Source organism: Equus caballus, chromosome 28, assembly GCF_041296265.1.
Source record: "Equus caballus isolate H_3958 breed thoroughbred chromosome 28, TB-T2T, whole genome shotgun sequence".
Taxonomy (NCBI): Eukaryota; Metazoa; Chordata; class Mammalia; order Perissodactyla; family Equidae; genus Equus; species Equus caballus.
The window spans coordinates 42,494,883-42,517,418 of NC_091711.1; the positions used below are offsets into that span (position 1 = coordinate 42,494,883).

General features: G+C 50.8%; 1 protein-coding gene across 8 annotated transcripts in view; it reads left to right on the plus strand.

Annotated features, from left to right (window-relative positions):
* The window catches only part of SGSM3 (small G protein signaling modulator 3), a 38,747-nt gene that overhangs the window by 14,877 nt on the left and 1,334 nt on the right, over nt 1-22,536 (plus strand). The window contains exons 2-22 of one of the 8 annotated variants that reach the window (XM_070253674.1): nt 4,103-4,170; nt 4,264-4,392; nt 4,876-5,066; nt 13,545-13,664; nt 14,186-14,271; nt 14,744-14,810; nt 16,793-17,001; nt 17,088-17,195; nt 17,808-17,951; nt 18,212-18,407; nt 18,781-18,926; nt 19,256-19,480; nt 19,836-19,890; nt 20,100-20,227; nt 20,379-20,534; nt 20,799-20,853; nt 21,044-21,093; nt 21,269-21,421; nt 21,569-21,639; nt 21,758-21,806; nt 21,883-21,968. In XM_070253674.1, the coding sequence (XP_070109775.1) occupies nt 13,658-13,664; nt 14,186-14,271; nt 14,744-14,810; nt 16,793-17,001; nt 17,088-17,195; nt 17,808-17,951; nt 18,212-18,407; nt 18,781-18,926; nt 19,256-19,480; nt 19,836-19,890; nt 20,100-20,227; nt 20,379-20,534; nt 20,799-20,853; nt 21,044-21,093; nt 21,269-21,421; nt 21,569-21,639; nt 21,758-21,806; nt 21,883-21,968 (1,991 nt within the window). In that variant the 5' untranslated portion in view covers nt 4,103-4,170; nt 4,264-4,392; nt 4,876-5,066; nt 13,545-13,657. Of the gene's footprint in view, nt 1-4,102; nt 4,171-4,263; nt 4,393-4,875; nt 5,067-8,893; nt 9,150-11,659; nt 11,783-13,544; nt 13,665-14,185; nt 14,272-14,743; nt 14,811-16,792; nt 17,002-17,087; nt 17,196-17,807; nt 17,952-18,211; nt 18,408-18,780; nt 18,927-19,255; nt 19,481-19,835; nt 19,891-20,099; nt 20,228-20,378; nt 20,535-20,798; nt 20,854-21,043; nt 21,094-21,268; nt 21,422-21,568; nt 21,640-21,757; nt 21,807-21,882; nt 21,969-22,536 lie in introns of those variants that run through there. The other 7 variants (XM_070253675.1, XM_070253673.1, XM_070253676.1 and 4 more) reach the window with 7 other exon arrangements.

Here is a 22,536-nt window from a genome sequence, read left to right on the forward strand (position 1 = left end):
GAAGGAGCCCAGCACAGGAACTTCCAAAGGAGCTTGCTGTACGTGAGGATCTTCCAGGAGTTTGGTGTCCTCTCCTCAGTCAGCTGGGCTAGGTACCAGATGTAGGGCAGATGTGCACATGAATAGATTACAGGATGAACTAAGGAACAATAGGAGCAGGTACAAAATATTAATTCTGTCAGAGAGGGGAGGTAGGGGCATGGAAGTTGGAAGGGGAGGTGTTAGAGGAGGTCACATCTGAGTCAGAATGTGAAAGAAGGATCGTCAAAGGGGCATTCACCTCAGTGGTTCCCAGAGTGTGCACCCTGGACCAAGAGTATCAGCCTCACTCGGCAACCTGTAAGGAAGGCACATTCTTAGGCTCTAAGACCTGCAGGCTGGGAATTGTGGGTATGGGCCTCAGCTGTCTGGGTTGTAAGGACCCCTCCAGTTGATTCTGATCTACTCTGCAGTTTGAGAACCACTGATCGAGATCTTTGAGGAGAGGGAACAACACTGTAGAGTCAGGGAGCTGTAAGCTCCATGATGGCTGAAGTGTAGCTCGCATTTTTAAACAGTTGTTTTATATGCCTGTAGAAAGAAATGAGATAAGCTAATAAAACTGCCGCATGACATGATCAGCGGAAATCACTTAATTTTAATAAAAAGGACGCAAGCCCTATATCCCACATTATGTGAGAATTCCAACACCCTCACCCAAATTTTTCAAATTTAACTCATTTAATCCTCATAACAACCTTATAAAGTAGGAATTATTATCCCTACTTTCAGACCTTTTCTTTGATTTTCCCTCAAACCACCCTCCAGGCTCTTATGAGTAGGGCAGGCTTTACTGAAGATACGGGATGGCAGGGGGATTTTAGCTTGCAACAACACAATATCTTAAATTGGGTTTTATTATTTATTTATTTTTAAAGGATAGACTTTATTTTTTTTAAGATTTTATTTTTCCTTTTTCTCCCCAAAGCCCCCTGGTACGTAGTTGTATATTTTTAGTTGTGAGTCCTTCTAGTTGTGGCATGTGGGACGCCACCTCAGCATGGCTTGATGAGCAATGCCATGTCTGCTCCCAGGATCTGAACTGGAAAAACCCTGGGCCACCGTAGCGGAGCGTGCGAACTTAACCACTCGGCCATGGGGCCGGCCCCTAAATTGGGTTTTAGATTGTCTTTTTCTGAAGAGGCATTTGGTGTCCCCCACACCCCCCGGCCTCCGCACCCCTAGACACGCCGAGTATCAGTGTCTCCCAGGGGGACGCAGCTCCTCACCGTGTCTTTGGACTTCTCTTCTTGTCCCCTCTGTGGTCCAGGCCACCTCTGTTTTCTCTTCTCCCCTACCTCTAAATTTCTACTAATGTCTTTTGCTAGGCAGTTGACAGATCTCTCCTTTCTTCTAATCTGTGCTTTCAAGGTTTACCTTCCACCTTTAAGGAGTTTATCAAGGTGTTTTCCCAAACAAAGATAAACCCCCCTCTCTGGGAAGCATTCTGGAGACCACTATTAAAATAGTAATTCTTCATTATGCTATAATTATAACATAAAATTTTTTTGAACTTTTTTTTTTTTGAGGAAGATTAGCCCTGAGCTAACATCTGCTGCCAATCCTCCTCTTTTTGCTGAGGAAGACTGGCCCTGAGCTAACATCTGTGCCCATCTTCCTCTACCTTATATGTGGGACGCCTACCACAGCATGGCTTGCCAAGTGATGCCACGTCCACACCCGGGATCCGAACCGGCGAACCCTGGGCCGCCGAAGCGGAATGTGCTCACTTAACTGCTGCACCACCGGGCCGGCCCCTAACATAAAATTTTAAGTTTAAGGGTCATTAGATTAATTACCTTGCTTCAAGTAGCATCATATTAAACTCTAATACCAGTAATTTATTAACCTAATCTCATACTTTGATTTCTATTTACAAAGCTGACACTGTAATGTAGAAAAAGCAGATTTTTTATACAAATCCTCTCCCAAGTGAAGCAGATTTTTTAATTTCATTTAAGAAGTCTTCAAAGGGAGAGTTCCTCAGCATTGTTTTGATTACAGATATTGCTGTTAGGTGCTTAAATGTCATATCAACAGATGACTAGATTAGGAAATGAAAACATATGGCTATAAAGACTGCATAGTTACTGGGGAAAAGGCTGATAATTTAATGTTAAGTAGAGAAAAAATGTTTTAAAATCTTTAAGAACTGTATTTATGTAGAGAAAAACCAAAAGAGCATAGAAGAGAGGAAAGTGAGATTTATTGGGGTGGCAAAAAATGTGGCAGAATTTTTTAAAATTTTGATTTTCATTAATGTTGTTGTGTTAGTGTAATTGCAAAACTCAGAGGAGAGTCCAGAACTTCTCTTCCCATGGTAAACACAGTGACTGTGCTTATAAACTCCAGAGATTTTCTTCTGACCTGTAACTTAGACTTATCCGGCTGCACTGTATGATTTGTGATTGCATCTTATTGTGTTCTCAGTGGAACAGAACAGACCTGTGCAAAGTGCCCAGAAGTGCTGGGAAGAAGCACTCCTGCGCCTTGGGCTCTGACAGCCGTGTCCCCCGACCTCAGCTCCCGTGGTGGCTGGGCACCGAATGCCTGGGCTGTGGAGAAAACTCTGGGGACAGGAAGGCGTTTCTGTAAAAGTAGATCGGGAAATAGCATTTTTTTTCCTCAGAGCCTGTCTTGCAAATTGCTGTACTTTTCTGGTCTCCTGATTTGTAAGCCTCTGTTTTCCTTTAAACTGCTTTCAGCGGCTTTTGCTTTGGGGAAAGTATTGCAGTTCTGTGTAAGAGAAAGCAGCTGCAATCCCACGTGAAGTCAGTCACCTGGGGATTTTATTTAGCCTTTAAAAACAAAACAACAACAGTAGCTTGAGAACAGTGTCGTCAGTTGTTTTTCCAGTGAGTGCTAGACCGTTAGGGGGAAACTTGTTATAATAACTTGAAAGATGACAGACTTTACCTTTTAGCGGCTCAGGGAGTTCCTGCCTTCACAGGTTGCTAAGATGTCAGATTCATGCTGAGTGGTGTGAGGAAAGTCTTAGTTATGTGTGACAGGAAGGGATCCTTTTCACAGTTAGAGATAAGCTGTTTCTAATAGTCTGCACCTTTTCTTTTCACTTTTGCTTTCCTTGGTTTTGTCTAAACGTTAAATCCTGCCGAGGTGGCTCTTGGAGGTGACAAGTAGGAGCTCTGTCAGAGGAAGAGGAAGGCGAGGCTTAGAGAAGCCACGTGGCTGCTGTAAGTTCAGGCCTTCGTTTGTGGGCCTTGGAAACGCTCAAGGAGGACACGTTCATATTCCTCAGTGTTCTGTCCTTAAGCTGTAATTTTTTTTTGAGATATAATTCATGCGCCATAAAAGTCACCCTTTTTTTGTTGTGTTTTACGTAGTTTTATTAAATTAAAATGGTTTTATACAATTAACATGAGCTCACTGGTCATTTTTGTTCTCTGAGATGCTAAATTAACATTCATTTACAGCATTGGGGAGAGCTGTGGTGGGCAATAAACATATCGTTTATGTTGGTCTTTATATAGTATATAAATATATATATATAGTAGGACTGTGGTGCTGTGATTCACAAAAATGCAAATAAAATAACAGATACTAAAACAGTGTTGCCAAAGGAAATGCCTAGAAGGTAAAAAGTTGGGTTCTATGAGAAACTGCTAATGGACCTCCAATATTAGTAATGGAATCCTGCTGAGAATGCACACTGTGCCTGCCAGGCTTCTGTGCAACGAGGTGAGGCCATGTTGAGGTGAGCCATGAGGCTGTGGACTGACTTGTGTCCCCACCCAATTCGTATGCTGAAGCCTAACCACCCCCGCCCCCAATGCAGCTGTATCTGGAGATAGGGTCTTTAGGAGGTAATTAAGGTTAAATGAGGTCATAAGGGTGGGGCCCTCATCCGATAGGACTGGGGCCTTATAAGAAGAAGAGATTTCTTCCCTCCTCTCCCCACCATGTGAGGACACAGCAAGAAGGTGACTGTCTGCAAGCCAGGAGGAGAGCCCTCATCAGAAAGCAAATCAGCCAGCACCTTGGTCTTGGACTTCCCAGCCTTCAGAACTGAGAGAGGAAACTTTCTGTTGTTTACACTCCCCAGGCTGTGGTACTTTGTTATGGCAGCTCAAGCAGACTAAGACACCACATGAGTGAGTTCTAGCCAATGAGGTACGAGCAGAAATGACAAGTGTAACTTCTGGGTTTGCCATTTTGGAGAATGGGCATGCCCTCCCCTTCCCCTCCTCTTTTTCTCATCAACAGGAACCTGTACATGGTGGTAGTCAGCCATGTTGGACCACTCACATGAGGACAGTGCCTTAGGGATGGACAAACTTAGAACATAACATAGAACGGGCCTGGGTCCCTCGCAACATGGATCTGTCATCCTAGGTAAAAGTCACCATTTTAAAGTATACAATTCAAAGTTTCCAGTCTATTCACTGTGTTGTGCAACCATCACCACTATCTAACTCCAGAATATTTTTATCACCCCAAAAAGAAACCCCATACCCATTAGCAGTCATTCTCTATTTCTTCCTCCCTCCAGCCCCTGGCAACCACTAAGCTACTTCCTGTGTCTATGGATTTGCCTATTCTGGTCATTTCATATAAATGGAATCATAGAATATGTGATCTTCTGTGACTGGCCTCTTTCACTGAACATGTTTTCAAGGTTCACCCAATTGTAGTATGGATCAGTACTTCCTTTTTTATGACTGAATAATATTCCATTGCGTGGATATACACATTTTATTTATCTGTGCATCCTTTGAAGGATAGCTGTATTGTTTCCACTTGGGGGTTATTATAAATAATGCTGCTGTGAACATTTGTGTACAAGTTTCTTTCTTTTTTTTTTTTTTCCTTTTTGAGGAAGATTAGCCCTGAGCTAACATCCATGCCCATCTTCCTCTACTTTGTATGTGGGGCGCCTGCCGCAGCATGGCTTGCCAAGCAGTGCCATGTCCACACCCAGGATCCAAACTGGTGAACCCCAGGCTGCTGAAGCAGAACGTGTGAACTTAACCACTGCACCACCGGGTCGGCCCTACAAGTTTCTTGATGTAATTATTTTTGAACATAATACCTTTATACTTTTTCAAAAACAAAACATTAAAAATCAAGACCAATAAATCTCATACTCCTACCACCTAACCCAGCCATCTTCATTTTTGTGTTACCTTCAGCATGTATGTATTATCTTTTGAATTGTTGAAATCATGTACTATCTTGATGCCGATGACTCCACTTTTCTTCTGATCCCTCTTCAACCCCCCTCCAGTTGAACTTTCACCCTCACCATTAAAACTTGAAGCTCTTGTCAAGATTGCCAACAACCACCACCTTGCCAAACCACTGACCAATTCTCTGTCCCCATACTGCTTGACCTTTAGGTAGCCTGTGACACTGATTATCGCCCCCTCCTGGAAGAGCTTTCTTCTCTTGGTTTCTACACCACCACATACTACTGTGTTCCTTCTACTTCACTGACCTCTCCTCAAATTTTATTTCTTGTTTCTTTCTCTGCCTGACTTCTAAGTGTTGGAATGTTCCAGGATTGGGTCCTAGGCCCTCTCTTCTGCATTTTCTCCTCGGCCATGACATCTAGTCCTGATGATTCCCAAGTTCACATCTCCAGTTCTGTGAACTGGGCTTCTGTGAACTCCATACTCCTACACACAGCTCCTTTCTTGACATTTCCACTTAGAGGTCTAATAAGCATCCAGCTTAACATGGCCAAAGCAGATCTCTTGATTTCTAACCCTGAAACCTGCTCTCCCCTCGGCTTTCCCTCATCTTGGTTAATGGGACCTGCACAGTTGTTCAGGTCAAAAACCTAGGAGACATCATTGATTCCTTCTTTTCATTATCTACCTCTGCACTTCCAAAGTATATCCAGAATCTGGTTACTTGTAACCATCTCAACTACTTTAATCTAAGATGCCGTGTCTTAACCTAGACAACTGTTACAGCTGCCGCCCTTCACCCCGCCGCGGTTGATTCTTCACCCAGCAGCCAGTGTGCTTTATTTAAAACCTAAGTCAAACCATGTTGTGCCCCTGCTCAAAGCTCTCCAATTTACAGAAATTCATGAGTGAAGTGGTTTTTTAAATCACAAAATTAGTTTTTACCAACATTGAGTATTTTATTTTTAAAAAGTTTTGTATGTATGTATATACATATAATTATATGAAGGTGCATACATTCGTCTGTGTGTGTGTATAAATGTGTGCTTCCATCACCAAAGGGACACACTTCCTTGGCTCTCTAGGTCTCAAATCCAGCACCTCCAAGAAGGGTTCATTAGGCCGTTTGGGATCAGGTGCTCATGCCTGGTCTGGTCTTGTTCGGCAATGGCTGCTGAGTCTTAAGGTTGGCACACCCAGGTCTGTGCTTGCCCAGAACCATCAGCTAGGCTCAGGGAGATGAAGTCGTGCAGATATAAACAGCTCCCCAGAACTGTGCTGTGGGGAAGAGTGAGAAAAGGACACAGTTTCAGAAAGTGTGGTGGGGATTGCTGTTTCCAGACACCCAGAAGAAGGGAGAATATGGAGTACATAAAATGCTAGTTATTTATTACCATGGTATGAAATAGGACTTTTATTTACTTTTTCCTCATCTGCTCTTCATTCATTCGTCTAATTTATCTAACAAATGTTTATCAAGAGACTTCTGAGTGCCAAGGATGTAACGAGAAACTGGGTGTAGTCTAGTCTAGAGGGGTCAGTTGGCCAAAAGAGAAAAAGCAATAAAAATGCTCTGGTGATATGTGCTGTGATGGACTTATTCACAGGGCTTTATAGGAGCATAGAGAGAGAACTTCAACTAAAGGCGGAGAAGGGTCGTGCAGGTTATAGTACTTATCTATTGATGTGTGACACATCACCCCAAAACTTAGCGGCTTAAAACCACGTAATCATTTATTATCTCTCAAGGTTTCTGGGGGTCAGGAATTCAGGGGCGTGTTGGTTCAGATTCTGAGAAGAGGGTCGCTCACAACCTTGCAGTCAGATGCTGGCTGGGGCTGCAGGCATCCGAAGGTTTGGGACCAGGGGATCTACTTCCAAGGTGGCTCACTCGTGTGGCTGACAAGTTGGTGCCTCTCCGTGGTGCTCCTTGGGTGTCCTCATCTCATGGCAGCTGACTTCCCCCAGGACGAGTGGCAGGAGAGCTCAAGGGGGAGCTGCGGTGCCAACTATGGCCTGTCCTTGGAGGTTACACACGGCCACTCTGCCATATTCTGTTGGTCACAGAGGTTAGCTGTTGCTCGGCGTGGAGGGGCCTACACAAGGGTGTGAATACCAGGAGGCTGAATCATTTGGGGCCATCGTGGAGGCTGGCCACCACAGAAACCTTCTTTCTGTGAAAACGTCGTTTGAGTTGAGTCTTCAAGTATGAATAGGAGTCTGTCTGACAGGAAGGAGAAGACCGTTAGAGACAAAAGGAAGGCAGCATTTGGGCAGCTGGAATAGGTCAGCCAGCATGACTGTAGTGTAGGGTAGAGTGGGGATGGTGAGAGAGGAGCAGAACCAGGTCCTGTAGAACCTCATGCTGTTAGAAACTGTGGCCCATGTTCTGGGGATATGGCACATCATTGCCAGAGTGAAGCGGAAGACGCAGGGATCAGATTTGCATTTGAGAAAGATAATGTCGGCAGTAGGAAGCAGCTGGAAATAGGAGTCTGGAGCTTGGGAGAAACGTGTCAGCAGAGGAGGGAGTTGACAGGTGGTTGTGAAAGCTCTGGCAGGGCACGAGATTGCCCAGGAATAGCTCCGAGTGAGAAGAGCAAGGGCAGAGGGTGGAGCCCACACACATTTTAGAGGTATGCTGAGGAAGAGAAGCCAGGAAGAACCCCAATGTTTTTGTACCCTACCTTGAAAAAAGTACTCATGTATTTTCCAATAAAATGTTCATATCCCATTGAGCATTTATTGTCTGATTTTATTTTTTTTAGCATCTGTAGTGGCCACATTATCATCTTACTCCAGCCTTTCTCGGACTTTCCTGGCTTTGCACTTCTCTCTCCCAGTTAGTTACCGATAGACTTCAGTGTCCTGTCATTTCCTCGTGGAAAAATAATAGTCTTCAGGATTGCAGAGGCCTCTTAGAATACAAGTATTTTTGCTTTTGCTGCTTACAGCTTTCATGTTCCCTGGCAAATGCGTGACCAGCTCTGTGGTTGTGGCAACTCTGCTGTATCATCAAGAAAACAGACAGGGGGGCTGGCCCCGTGGCCCAGTGGTTCAGTTCGCGCGCTCCGCTGCAGGCGGCCCAGTGTTTCGTTGGTTCGAATCCTGGGCGCGGACATGGCACTGCTCATCAGACCATGCTGAGGCAGCGTCCCACATGCCACAACTAGAAGGACCCACAACAAAGAATATACAACTGTGTACCGAGGGGCTTTGGGGAGAAAAAGGAAAAAATAAAATCTTTAAAAAAAAAAAAAGAAAACAGGACAGGGGGTTAAGAGTAGATGAAGGACTGGATCTCGCTGATGTGCATCAAGAGGCCACACACACGGGCGTTTACAGTGACATCTGACGGGCTCCCTTGTGAATACAGTTTGTCTGTGTAGCATCGGCAAACTAGAGAGAAATGCACTGGAGGCAGAGTAAAAAGACTGACTCCTTTAAGCATGTAAATTTAATGTTTAAAAATTCCTTCTAGAGCACCCAGAGTTGCTTGCATCAGTCCTGTTTTTCAGAAGCGTCTGCCTCTTGGTACCTCTCTGACAGCAGCAGGGCAGCCAGTGACGTGGCTAACTCCTCAGCTGCTTCCGCCACCTCCTAGATGGCTGCTTGCGGGAAGGTTTCCATAGCAACCAGAGGCAGGAAAAACCTGCCTGCCCAGCTTAGCAGTATCTCATCCGGCTCCTGTTCGTGGAGACTCTAGGGCAGTCAGTGGGAGACGTGGCATATATGTACTATTGTAGAGACTCTTTAAAACGTATCCAGAATCTGACCATTTCTCGCTGGTCCTGCTGTAGCAAAGCCAACATCGTTCCCGCTGGCGTTGCCACCACCTCCGGCCTTGAAGTCTTCCCTGCACAGCAGCCGGAGAGGGCTTTCAGAACCTAAGGCAGGTTCAGGCTCCCTCTGCTCAGAACCCTCCTGTAATGTCCCAGCTCACTGAGAGTAAGATCCAAGGTCTGTCTGGTGCTGTTGGGCCCTCTGTAACCCTGCTGCGTCTCCCACGTTTCCTCACACTCTCCTCTCCTCACCCCAGCCCCCTGGCTGCCTTGCTGCTGCTTCAGCCTGCCAAGTGTGCTCCTGCCCTGAAGGCTTTGCACTTGCTGTTCCTTCTGTCTGGATCGCTTTTCCCTGAGATACCCACATGACTTGATCCCTCACTTCTCTTTGTTTGGCTCAGGTGTCACCTTATCCTCAAAGAGCTTTTCCTAACCGTTTTATATAAATAGCCCCTCTCTTCCAATACTCTCTGTACCTTCATTTACTTTTCTCAGAGTACACAGTCATCATGATCTGACACAGCTGTTTTTTTGTTCATTGTCTGACTCTCTGCTGTAATGTAGTGGCTAGGACTTCTGTTTTTCACTGTTGCATCTCAGCCCTTAGAACCACGCCTGGCTCAAGGCAGCGCTCTATAGCTGTTTGTTGAGTGAGTGAATGAGTGGGAGGCAGGCTAAGGTCAGGAGGGGGATCCGCTTATTGAGAATTGTCTTCCCAGCCCCCTCAGTCCTCCACAGCCAGAGACAGCTCATTTCCTTCACCACAAGCAACACCTGCTTCCTTCACACTTTCTCTACCCTTCCAGAAGAAACAACAAGATCGCTACCTCTGGGGCCTCAGTGAGGAGGAGTCTTTCTCACGATCTCAACTGGCTTAAATTATGTTGAAACATAGGAAATTACCATTTGTATAGGTCGTAATGGAGGGACATCAGCGGTATCACATGGCTTTTAGTAAACCTCAGTGTAGAGGGCCCAGACATTAACAATAAATTTCTAGAAATTATGAGGACTACTACTAATTGCCTTGTGCTTCCTGAGTACTTGTTGTGTGTCAGACGGTGTGCTAAGGGCCTTATTTGCATTCTCACTTAATCCTCATAGCCACCGTAAGACATAGATATTTTTATTCCACTTTATGGATAAGAAAACAGATTCAAAGAGGTGAAGTGAGGGGCCAGCCCGGTGGCATAGCGGTTAAGTGCACACATTCTGCTTCTCAGCAGCCTGGGGTTTGCCAGTTTGGATCCTGGGTACGGACATGGCACCACTTGGCAAGCCATGCTGTGGTAGGCGTCCCACATATAAAGTAGAGGAAGATGGGCACGGATGTGAACTCAGGGCCAGTCTTCCTCAGCAAAAAAAAGAGGAGGATTGGCAGTAGTTAGCTCAGGGCTAATCTTCCTCAAAAAAAACAAAGGTGAAGTGAACTTGCCTGAGGTTATAACAAGTGAGGAGCAACAGAGCTGGGGTTGGAATCCACCTCCATCTGACTGGAGACGTCTTCACTTTAACCGCAGTGCTGTCCAGCCTCTGCACTAAGGCGGGGCAGGCGATGAGCTCTGAAGCCGCCCCCTCCTCGACTAGCACCATGGCGCAAACGCCCTCCCGGGGCTCCAGGCCCATGGGTGGCATAACCGAGCACAGGTTATTCTCCCAGGGCTACCTGGCTGGTGGCTGTGATGTCGTCTCACAGGGTGGGTGGCGGGCAGCGTGTGTTGCAGGAGGCACCGTTGCTGGAGCCTATTTGGAAAACTGTGCAGGTCCAGGTCTTTTCGAGGCTTACTTTCTCGTATATAGGGAATAGATCTACTTCAAAAGGTGTCGTGAGGATTGAATGACGACGTGATTCTTAAAACTGCTAGTCCCTTTTAGGTAAAAATATGTAGTGCTCCATCCAGCGCCGAATTCTGATTCAGACCAGGCCCCACGTATCTGTTACACCGAAGGGAGACAGGATGCTTTCACGGTGGTCCTCCTGCAGCACAGATGAGCCTTGGCTGCCTGAGCCGGTCGGGAAGGCGGCTTCTCCGTCTGGCTCTCAGCAGGGCTTGGAAGCAGGAGGGAGGGGCTCTCCCAGGTGGGCACCAAAGCCTCCACCAGGGGCATTTCGCCCCGACTTCGCATGGTCAAGGTGTCTGGGGGTAGGAGTCGAGGTTGGTGACCCAGCTGAGCTGCCCTTAGGAGCTCTTTTGCCCCCAAATTTGCAAATATGTCTTTAAAGAGAACTGGGATTTTTTTTCCTGTGCCCGTTTTCAACAGACGCTCGAGTTAAGGGCCCACAGGGTGATGTTTCCTCACAGCTCCCTTGAAGCGGTTGTGACTTTCCTTTTTGGTTTCTTCTTCTTTTTTATATATATATATATTTATAATATCACCTACCTTTCCCTTAATATACATGGGTTTTCTGTACCTCTGTTCCTTTGTGTGTGTGTGTGTGTGTGTGAGAGAGAGAGAGGAAGATTGTCACTGAGCTAACATCTGTGCCGGTCTTCCTCTATTTTGTATGTGGGATGCTGCCACAGCATGGCACCTGACAAGTGGTGTAGGTCCGTGCCCGGGATCCAAACCTATGAACCTCAGGCTGCCGAAGCAGAGCACACAAACTTAACCACTATGCCACTGGGCCAGCCTCCCTCCTTTTTGGTTTTATTTTCTCACCTGATCCTTCTGGCTTACCCAGAATCCCCAACACCAGAGTTCTGTGGCAGATAGCCTGGAGAAGACTGGGGCTGCTGTGGACCAGAGTAACAACTGTCACTTCCAAACTCTCGTCACCAGAAAAATGGCAAAAGGAGGTTTTTCTTCTAGGTAAATGTGATTTCAAGGAAAAGACAACTTGTCCTAAAATATTGAACCATATCTCCTTACTGTTACTTCACATTTATTTCTGGAGTCAAAGCTTTTCATTCACAGTTATAAGTAAGAGGCTATTCAGGAAAAAGACTGAGAAAACTACTCTAAAACTGCATTTCTGTTGAAGCTCAAGCAGGTGATAATAGACTCTTTCTGGTTCTAATAGGGCAGGTTAGAAAGAGAGAGTTAGAAAGGCAGAGGAGCCACTTGTGCTGACACCCCAGATGATGGCGTTTGTTTTTTTAATTGAGATATAATTCACATACTATAAAAGTCACCATTTTTAAAGTGTACACAGTATGGTGGTTTTAGTATTTCGTACTGTTGTGCAGCTGTCACCACTATCCACTTCCAGAACATTTTTCATCTCTCCAAATAGAAACCCCGTTAACAATTCCTCTGCATTCCCCTCTCCCCGTCCCTTGGCAGTCACCAATCTACTTCCTGTCTCTAAGGATTTGCCTCTCCTGGACGTTTCATTTGAGTAGAAGCACACAATATTCATCCTCTTGTGACGCTTCTTTCACTTAGCATGATGTTTTCAAGATTCATCTACGTTATAGCCTTGTTGGTTCTTCCTTCCTTCTCACGGTTGAATAAATTTCCTTGTATAGATATTCCATACATTTTGTATATCCATTCATTGGTTGTTGGACATTTGGGTTGTTTCTACTCTTTTGGCTGTAATGAATAATGCTCCCATGAATATCCATATGCAAGTGTTTGTGTGGATACACGCTTTCATTTCTCTTGGTGAATAACCAGGAGTGGGATTGTTGGGTCCTGTGACTCTGTGTTTATCTCTTTGAGGAACTGCCAAACTGTTTTCCACGGCAGCTGCAGCTGTTTACATTCCCACCAGCCATGGCTGAGGGTGCAATCTCTCCACATCCTCGTCAACACTTAGGATTGTCTGCCTTTTCGATGATAGCCATCCTAGTGGGTGTGAAGTGGTATCTCATTGTGGTTTTGATTCATATTTTCCTGGTAACTAATGATGTCAAGCATTTTTTTACCTGCTCATTGGCCATTTGCATCTCTTTTTTGGAGAAATGTATATTCAGATCTTTTGCCCATTTTTGAATTGGGCTATTTGTCCTTTTATGTTGAGTGCTTATTTTTTAAGAGGACAAAAAAGAGAGAGAGGCAGGGGTTTCAACAGCGACAGGAGAGATATATTGCCATTTCCTAGTTTCCCAGCCGTAAGGCTAGTGGAAAACGTTGAAGAGCAGACTGTTGGACGAGGTGGAAAATGTCAGTGTCGGGGTGAGTGGAGGCATTGACTCAGCAGCTCGGCTGAATTCCATCCAAATGATCCTCGGAGATTCCGTCTCAGGGGAACCCAGTCATGGAGGTTTTGGTAGTGGCTGGTTTTTGTTTTCTTTTTTAAGGAACATTTGCCTGAGCATAGTGCATCGGGAAGTCTGTACGTATGGTTTTCTCCTTCCTGGATAATGTGGGGGCTGAGTGGACACCCCCCTTGGCTGACAGAGCTGTTAAGAACGTTAGTATTGTAGCTTCTTCAAAGTGTATCCTCTCTCAGATGAACTCTTCAGAATAGGAGGCTTTTTAAGTCTGACTTTTCCTTCCCTTGTTGAACAGTGGCCAGGACTTCCCTCCCCTCTGCTTCTGGGCCGGCAAAACTAGAGTGGTGGGTGGAAAGGATCACAGGAGAGGAGCCGCTTTAGAATGACCTTCCCCTTTGCTCTCCTACCAGGGCTGCTGTTTCTTTATCAGATGAAGCCTGAGGAGCCTTCCAGCTGTGAGACATTAGGAGAGGAAAACTTCTGAGTCTGGATCTGCAGAAGACTCGCCTCGCCTGTCTGCACAATGTCAGGTGGGAGGAGGGCCTGGGCTGGAAATGGGGTGAGAGGCCCCCAGAGAGCAGGGGCATCTTGCCCAGGAGGACCCACCCGTGGGATGGAAGTGGGCTTGTTTGTTTTTCATATACCTTTGAGGCTCACTAAGACCATCCAGGTAAGAGGGGTAAAAAGGAGCAAGACTTCTGATGGGGCGTCGGGAGAGTCGCTGCAATCTCTTCTGAGCTCAGCTCTCCCGTTTGCCCGAGTCTCTGTCCTCCACCCTCCTTCCGGCCTACAAATCCTCATTCTTAGGTGGAGGAGGAGGCAAGGAGATGAGATTTGGTTATGTTTTCTGACATGCTCCTGTTTTTCTTTTCCTCCTCTGGAAAGTTGCATGTCTCTAGGTTTCTTCCCCTCCCTCACCCATTCCGCTTGAGACGGGCAGTCCCTTCACTGCTGGTGCCTTGGGGTGGCAGGGGAATGTCCTGGCTTGAATTTTCCCCCTGAACACTCTGCATTTTCGTCATCTCCTATTCCTGGTCCTCCTTGATTTTAGGAAGCCATGTGCCTTCTGCCAGTGGCCCCTTCTCAGCCCTAACTCCAAGCATGTGGCCTCAGGAGATCCTGGCCAAGTACACGCAGGTACAGCAATTTACCAGCACTCTGCTCCCAAGATGTGGTGCCGAAGGGGACCCACACTACAGGTTCTAGGGCATAGGTGGCCACTCCACCATAGTCACATAGGGTCAGAGGCCACCCTCAGAGATGGCAGCTTAGCTCCGCCTTCTCTGTGAATAAGTCATTAGGTTAAAGTATTATGGCACTATGTGCTTAGTATTATGGAGACACAGAAATGCATAAAACAGTTCTCTTACCTTGATCTTACCGTCTTTGACCTCCATGAAGAACAGGGAAAATGCTGGGAGAATTCCAGAAGGTAGTGGCCCCCTGCAGCTGAGTGATGACCACAGAGGCTTCAGGGAACGGTGGCCTCTGATCTGAGTCTTGAAGGCTGGGTGGAATTTCAGCAGGCAGCAACGCGGGTGGCTGTGATCCCAGAACCTGTAGTCCCAGACAGGGCCACCTGACTGACTCTTCCCCATCCTGGTTCTAGAAGGAAGAGTCAGAGGAGCAACCAGAGTTCTATTATGATGAGTTCGGCTTCCGTGTGGACAAGGAAGGTAATATTTTGTGTAATCTTGCTGGTGTCCTCTGTCCTCTGGGGAGGACAGAGCTCCACTGACACTCATCGAGCAGCTGTGGCCTCTGGGCTCCGGATGTTTCCCCGCCCCAGGACCCACAGAGCTGCATCTGAGGGTGCTGCTGTTATAAGTAGATGGTGACCTCTGGTGTTTTTTAGATTAATTTTATTGATCTTCATGTGATAATAAAAGCAATAATATTCATTAAAGAGAAGTAGAAAAATACAGAAAAATGTAAAGATTAAAACAAATTAACCCGTAATGCCACAACCTGAAGATAACTGCTGACGTTTTTGTGTATTCCTTTCCTGGCTTTGTATCGGTATTTGCTTTCATAACTAAGACTATCTCATATACACGTTTTCATATTGCTCTTAGATCTCTTAACATTATACCACGAGCATTTTTTCTGTCAGTTAAGAACTCTTTAAAAGCCTATTTTTCAGTGGCTGCATGATATCCCACTATAATGGGTTTATCAAAATCTTTTTATAACCATTCTATAAGTGGGCCTCTAAGCCATTTCCATTGTTTTCTACTATACATACACCTGTTGGTTCCCGAGATGGGAAAGCCATCTGCCAGAACCCAGGGTGCCTGTCCCAGCATCTGACTGTGACTGGGAGATTTTAATTGGCTGAAACCAGTTGTCCTCGGATCACTTGTGTTTCCAGTTCTGACAGAAGTTTCCCTTGTCCTCTAGTTTGCAGACAGATATTTGGAAGTTAAAAGCTGGGCCTGAGAGGAATGCTGGGAGCTTTCTAGCACGATGGAAGTACTCTCTGTCTTGATGGGAATGATGTTTAGACGTTGGTGTATTGATGCTCACTGAAGTGTACACTTAAAATTTGTGCATTTTACTGTATGTAAATTCAGGAAAGGAGAAGCTTTAGAAAGCTGAGGCTGAGGGCGTGGCTTTAGGATGAGTAGGGACGAGGCTGGCTGTGGGGCCACTAGCACCTTGCTTGCCTGGTGGCTGCAAGAGCCTTGTTGGCGTTCGCGCAAGCATTTCAGGAGGCCGACTGTGGGTTATGTGCTCTCCACTGCTGCCTCCCAGTGCCTGGAACAAAACCAAAGGGCCAAACAAATAAGTGCTGGGGGCAAGAGGAGCTGTGGAGAAATTCAGGGACTAGCGAAGAGGGTGGTGGATTGTACATAAGGTGGTGAAGGAAGCTTCTAGGGGGAGACATTTGAACAGAAACTAGGAGGAAGTGAAGCAGTGAGGGGAGCCAAGGAAGGGGAATAATAAGTGCGGAGGCCTGAGTGGGGGTGGGTCTGGTGGGAAATAGCAGAGTGGAGGGAGCCAGAGTGGCATAGTAGGAGATGAGGACAAGGAGGGGGTGGGCCACGAGGAGGCGGGGCACCGAGCCCTGTAAGGCCTTTGGCTTTGCACCTGAGGTGGGCAGGTGGGACTAGAGGGCTCCCAGCAGAGTGACATGATCTGACTGTCTGGGAAGGGCCACCCTGACTGCTGTGTGGAGAATAGCCTTTGGGAGGCAGGGGTGGAAATGGGCCAGGGAGAAGGCTGTGGGGGTGATCCAGACGAAGGATGATGGCTCCTACTAGGGCACTGTCCGAGGTAGTACCAGTGGCGGGATTGTGCCTGTGCTCTGAAGGCAAAGCCTGCGGCATTTGCTGATGGGTTGGACATGGGGTCTCAGTGGGGGAGGAGCTGAAGGTGCCTGAGCATCTGGAGCATGGAGGGGGGTCGATGGATCTGGGAGACTGCGGCAGGGGCGGGTTTGGGGGAGAAAGTGAAGAGCTCGGGTTTGCTGGTCGGGATGCCTGTGGAATGTGCAGCTGGAGCCACAGAAGCTGTTGGAAATGTGGCTCTGGGTTTTGGTCGCGAGATCGCTGGAGCTGAAGCCCAGGGCCCTCTGCTTGGGAGAACGTGCAGTGAGGAGTCGTTTCCTTCCTGCTGTGCTCACCCCTGCGGCCCTGGGCTCACTCTCTCCTGGCAGATGGTGCTGACCCCAGTTCCAGCAAGCTGCCAGGTGTGTCTCTGATGGAGGACCCTCCACAGAGGCTGCGGTGGCAGGCCCACCTGGAGTTCACCCATAATCATGACGTGGGGGATCTCACCTGGGACAAGATTGCTGTCTCCCTACCCCGCTCTGAGAAGCTTCGCTCCCTGGTGCTGGCTGGCATCCCACACAGCATGAGGCCCCAGGTGAGGTGGCCAGAGGGACCCGCAGAGGGCCAAAAGGGTTCAGATGTGCCTTGAGAGACTGAGTGCTCGTGCTGGCTCCCCCTCAGTTGTGGATGCGGCTCTCCGGGGCCCTGCAGAAGAAGAGGGGTTCCGAGCTGTCCTACCGAGAGATTGTGAAAAACAGCTCCAACGACGAGACCATTGCTGCCAAACAGGTGAGGCCAGGGCAGTGCGGGGCGCCCTTCGGGAAGCGCTTTCTGCCCAGAAACTTTGTGGACCTACAGGACGGCAGTGGGCTGCCTGGGGTTACCAGAACCCGCCCTTGGCAGGGGTGGCGTGAGAGAGCACGGCAGCCGTGTGGCAGCCATGGGCAATCGTTTCACCCGCAAACATATTGTCAGAACAAGCTTGCTCCCTCCTGGGTCCTCTGTAGGCAGCAGAGAGAATTGTCAAAAGGGTCACCTAACTTGAGTGCATATTAGGACCACCTAGAGATTTTAAATACAGATTTCCAGGCCTCGCTTCAGAGATTCTCATTCTGGCTTGAGCCCCAGGGACCTGTAACTTTATTTTTATAAGTTCTGTGGTGAATCTGGTGGGATCAGCTACGTGGTAACTGGAATCTAATCCTGAAGGCTGGAGGGTCACTTTGACCCGGAGCATGAGGAATCCCCATTCCTGGGTAAGAAGCCTGCCTGGGGTTTGCCCCACAAAGGGGTCTCTCAGCCTCCCTCGCAGGGGTCTCAGGTGTCAGCAGTGTGGAGGGTGTGGGCCCGCAGGCCTGCAGCTGTGTCTCACAGGGTCTCACTGTGGGTGCGCTGTGACAGATTGAGAAGGACCTGCTCCGCACCATGCCCAGCAACGCCTGCTTCGCCAACGTGAGCAGCATCGGGGTGCCCCGCCTGCGCAGGGTCCTCCGAGCACTGGCCTGGCTCTACCCGGAGATTGGCTACTGCCAGGGCACGGGCATGGTGAGCACCGCCTGGAAAGGGGTGGGGGTGTCCCCCGGGTGTCCTCCAGGCTCCCAGTGGTGAACGATCCCGCCATCCAGGTAGTAGGACGAGAGGTGGGGAAGGAGGTAGGAGTCCTGAAGGAGGTTGGGGCTGCCAAATATGGCAGTTCCATCCCCGAGGAAGGCATGCGGTCTATGATGGGACCCCCAGAGGAGGGTGCCTCTTCTAATTCTCATGGAGACCTGGGTCGAGGCCTTTTGTCCCCCTGCCCTGGCCAGGTGGCCGCCTGCCTCCTGCTGTTCCTGGAGGAGGAGGATGCCTTCTGGATGATGTGTGCCATCATCGAGGACCTGCTCCCTGCCTCCTACTTCAGCACCACCCTGCTGGGTGTCCAGACAGACCAGCGGGTCCTGCGCCACCTCATCGTCCAGTACCTGCCTCGCTTGGACAAGCTGCTCCAGGAGCATGACATCGGTAAGGGCCAGCACCCAGACCCTTCTCTAGGGTCAAGGGGTCCTGAGACGGGCACAGATCCTGCAGATCGGAGGCCTGCAGACGCAGCAGCAGAGGCCAGGGCTCTGGCTGTCTTGGGAGGAAGAAGGAGCTCGTCTGACGATGGCCGAGCATGGAGCCGGCACACGCAGTCTTCGTTGCTCTCCTGTGCTTGGACATTCCCTGACACCCTGTCTCCTCTCTCCCCTGGGAGCACACAAGGCCTCTTGCTGCTTTGGGGGAGCTACCCTCCACCTCCTCCTCAGCTCGTGTGCCTGGGGGACACCCCTTTTCCAAGCTGTCCAATGCCAGCCAGCCCTGGTCCCAGCCGCAGGGCTGTGGTCTGTGTCCACAGAGCTGTCCCTGATCACGTTGCACTGGTTCCTCACGGCCTTCGCCAGCGTCGTGCACATCAGGCTGCTGCTGCGCCTCTGGGACCTGTTCTTCTACGAGGGCTCCCTGGTGCTGTTCCAGACCACTCTGGGCATGCTGCGCCTCAAGGTGCTGCTGCAGCCCCCTGTCCACCCCAGGGCCACACCACCCAGCTTCCCAGCTGAAGAATAGGAGCCCTGTGTGCCAGACACAGCTGTCCTGGTGCCCCTCCCCTGGGGGAAACAGTGGGGTCCAGGCTTGAGCATCATGTGGCCTGACCACTGGCCCTTCCTGAGAGGCCCCTGGTGGGGGGTCTCCTGGGGTCACAACTCCTTGTGCTCAGCCTGATCATCCAGAGAAGTCACAAGTGCCTGATTGATGGTGATTGGGGTCAGCTCACGGGCCTGGCACCTGGCAGTAACACCCCCTCTCCTCACTCCTTCTCTTGCATGGCCCAGGAGGAGGAGCTGATCCAGTCCGAGAACTCGGCCTCCATCTTCAACACGCTCTCAGACATACCATCACAGATCCAGGACGCAGAGCTGCTGCTGGGGGAAGCCATGCAGCTGGCTGGCTGCCTCACCGATGTGGCCGTGGAGACCCAGCGCCGCAAGCATCTGGCCTACCTCATTGCAGACCAGGGCCCACTCCTGGGAACCAGCGCCACCACCAGCCTCTCTCAGGTGGGCCTGAGGGAGGAGGCCCCACCTCACCCAGAGCTAGGGGGCGGATTCCCTGGAGGAGGCCCCAAGTAAGAGGCCACAGGGAGCCCATCAGCCCTTCCCGCTCTGCTGCCCCTGTCCCAGGCAGCACCTGCTGCCTTGGCTTTCGTGCCTCTTTGCTGTGACCGGCCTGGTTTTAGTGCAAGACAGACCCAGCTTTGAACTGACAGTGCATTTCTGACCCTCAGAGGCCGTTTTAGATGCGGCTGCCTGAGCATGAGGCTGGACCGGGCCTCCGCGTGGGAGGGCTTCGTTGGATGCCTCCTCCGCTTGGCCGGGTGCCTGGGCTGCCGCTGACCCCTCTCCCTGCCTGCAGGTTGTTCGGCGCAGGACCCAGCGGAGGAAGTCTGGCATCACCTCACTGCTCTTTGGTGAGAGCCGGGCACTGGGCTGAGCTCAGCGGCTCCTTCCCCGCCAGCCGAGTCCAGGCTCACTATGCTCAACGCCATAGTTGGGGGCGGTGTGGGGGTGGAGACCAGGGCCTGTCAGTCCTCATACCTGGTGTGGACTCTGAGCTTCCTCAGAGTTGGCAAGGGGGTGGGCAGGGGCCATGGCTGCCACAACTTTCTGGGCTTCCCAGGGGAGGACGACCTGGAGGCGCTCAAGGCTAAGAACATCAAGCAGACGGAACTGGTGGCTGATCTCCGGGAAGCCATTCTGCGCGTGGCACGCCATTTCCAGTGCACAGACCCCAAAAACTGTAGTGTGGTGAGTCACGGGCTCCCAGGCCTATGTGCGATGGCTCGACTTGGGGGCTCTCCTTCCCCAGCCCTATCCTGAGGTCCCAAGGCCCTGGCGAGGACAGGGGCCTTGGGCTGAGGCGCTTCCCCCTTGGTGGGCCTTTGTGCTGCTCTGGCAGGAGCTGACCCCCGACTACAGCATGGAGAGCCATCAGCGAGACCACGAGAACTACGTGGCATGCTCACGCAGCCACCGGCGCCGGGCCAAGGCCCTGCTGGACTTTGAGCGACACGATGACGATGAGCTGGGCTTCCGCAAGAATGACATCATCACGGTGCGTGGGGCGAGGCTCGGGGCGTCCGCAGACCACGGCTCGGGCCCAGGATGGGGGCGCTCAGTGGCAGGGGGGCCCTGGGAGCTGGGAGCCAGCGCCATTTGCCTGCCCCTGCTGGCCCTGAGGCTGCGAGGGGGTTCCTCCCCCGAACCTCCTCCCTGCCGAAAGCTTCTGATGGCCTGGCTGGGGACAAAACCTGATGGCATGTGAGACACTGCGCTTGGACAACCGGAGCTTTGCTTCCTGCACTTTTCCTCCTTGCAGATCATTTCCCAGAAGGATGAGCACTGCTGGGTCGGGGAGCTGAATGGCCTGAGAGGTGAGGCCTCCCTCTAGTCTCGAGCTGTGGTGGGAGGCGGGCTGGACAGTGAAGCTGGGCGCCCTCTACCACCCCCATCTCCTCGCCCTCAGCAGGAATGGGCGGGCTTGCTCTGTGTCCTCAGCCCCGTGGGGGGAAGTATCAGGACACCAGGCTGTCCACTCCTCACAGGGCCCTGCTTCTCCCGCAGGCTGGTTTCCAGCCAAGTTTGTGGAAGTCCTGGATGAACGGAGCAAAGAGGTAAGAGGGCACGTGGGCCCGGCTGTCCCTGGGAGCTGATGCTGCTGCCTAGACCTGGCGAGGCCTGCACCCTCCTAGCCAGGGCCTGGGTCCCGAGCGTGCACTGGCTGCAGCAGTGACTGCGGATGGGGAGGGGGGGCCTGGCTGCCTCTCAGACCTCATTGCCCACCACCAGTACTCCGTCGCCGGGGACGACGCTGTGACAGAGGCGGTCACTGACCTTGTTCGAGGGACCCTCTGCCCAGCCCTCAAGGCCCTGTTTGAACATGGACTGAAGAAGCCGTCCCTCCTTGGGGGTGCCTGCCACCCCTGGTTGTTTATCGAGGAGGTAGGTCAGTGGCTGGACTCATGTCCCCCATGGTCCTACGGAGCTGGCACAGGAGCTCATCAAGTGGTGATGTGCACTGAGTTGGACCCTGTGGCTTTGACCTGGTACCTATCCTGTTGTCCCTGACACTCATCCCCTGTCCCCCAGGCGGCCGGCCGGGAGGTGGAAAGAGACTTCGACTCCGTGTATTCACGCCTAGTGCTGTGTAAGACATACAGGTAACCAGCCCCCAGCCTGGCGTCCTCCTGGCGGGGTCTCCTGGCAGCCCTGGTGCAGGGAGGGAGCGGCCCAGCCTGGCACACCAGGGCAGCACTGGCAGCTTTGGTCTCCCCTCAGGTTGGATGAAGACGGCAAAGTCTTGACCCCGGAGGAGCTGCTCTACCGGGTAAGCGGGCAGTGGGTGGGGCAGGCCTCCTGGTTTGGCAGCCGGGGGCACCTGAGTGACAGCTGTGCCCTCCCAGGCTGTGCAGTCCGTCAATGTGACCCATGATGCTGCACACGCGCAAATGGATGTCAAGCTCCGCTCCCTTATCTGTGTGGGGCTCAAGTGAGTGTCTGCACCCGCTCTGGGCCCAGAGCAGCCCACAGTCAGATGAGTGGCAGCCTAGGCTACGGCCCTGGGGGAGCGCGGGGTGCCTGTGAGCTGGGCCTTCGTGGCCCAGGAGCTCGATAGACAGAGAAGGCAGCAAGGGCGGCTCCCCGAGGGCTTCCTCCAGTGTGGGACCAGCCACGGCTCCGGGCAGGCCAAGGCTCTCCGGAGTTTCATGAACACACACCGGCAGGATGACGGCTGAAGGGGCTCACCAGGAAGGAGGCTCCACAGCACCCTAGGGAGGGGGCCTGCCTGAGGGCAACTCAGGCATGGGTGAGACTCAGCCTGGGACAGGGTGCACATGATGCTTCTGGGTCTGCCACCTGGCAGAGGCAGGGTTTGCAGAGGGGCAAAGGTCCCTGAGACTAGCTCGAACGTGGCCATGGGGCCTGCCAGGCTGGGAAGTGTGCACTTCGCTCCTGGACTGACCGGCTGGGCTGAGGCCCCTGTGCGCAGAGGGAGGCAGTGGCTGAGTCTCAGACACAGCGAGGAAAGAGCTGTGACGGAACTGAGGGGAGTGGGA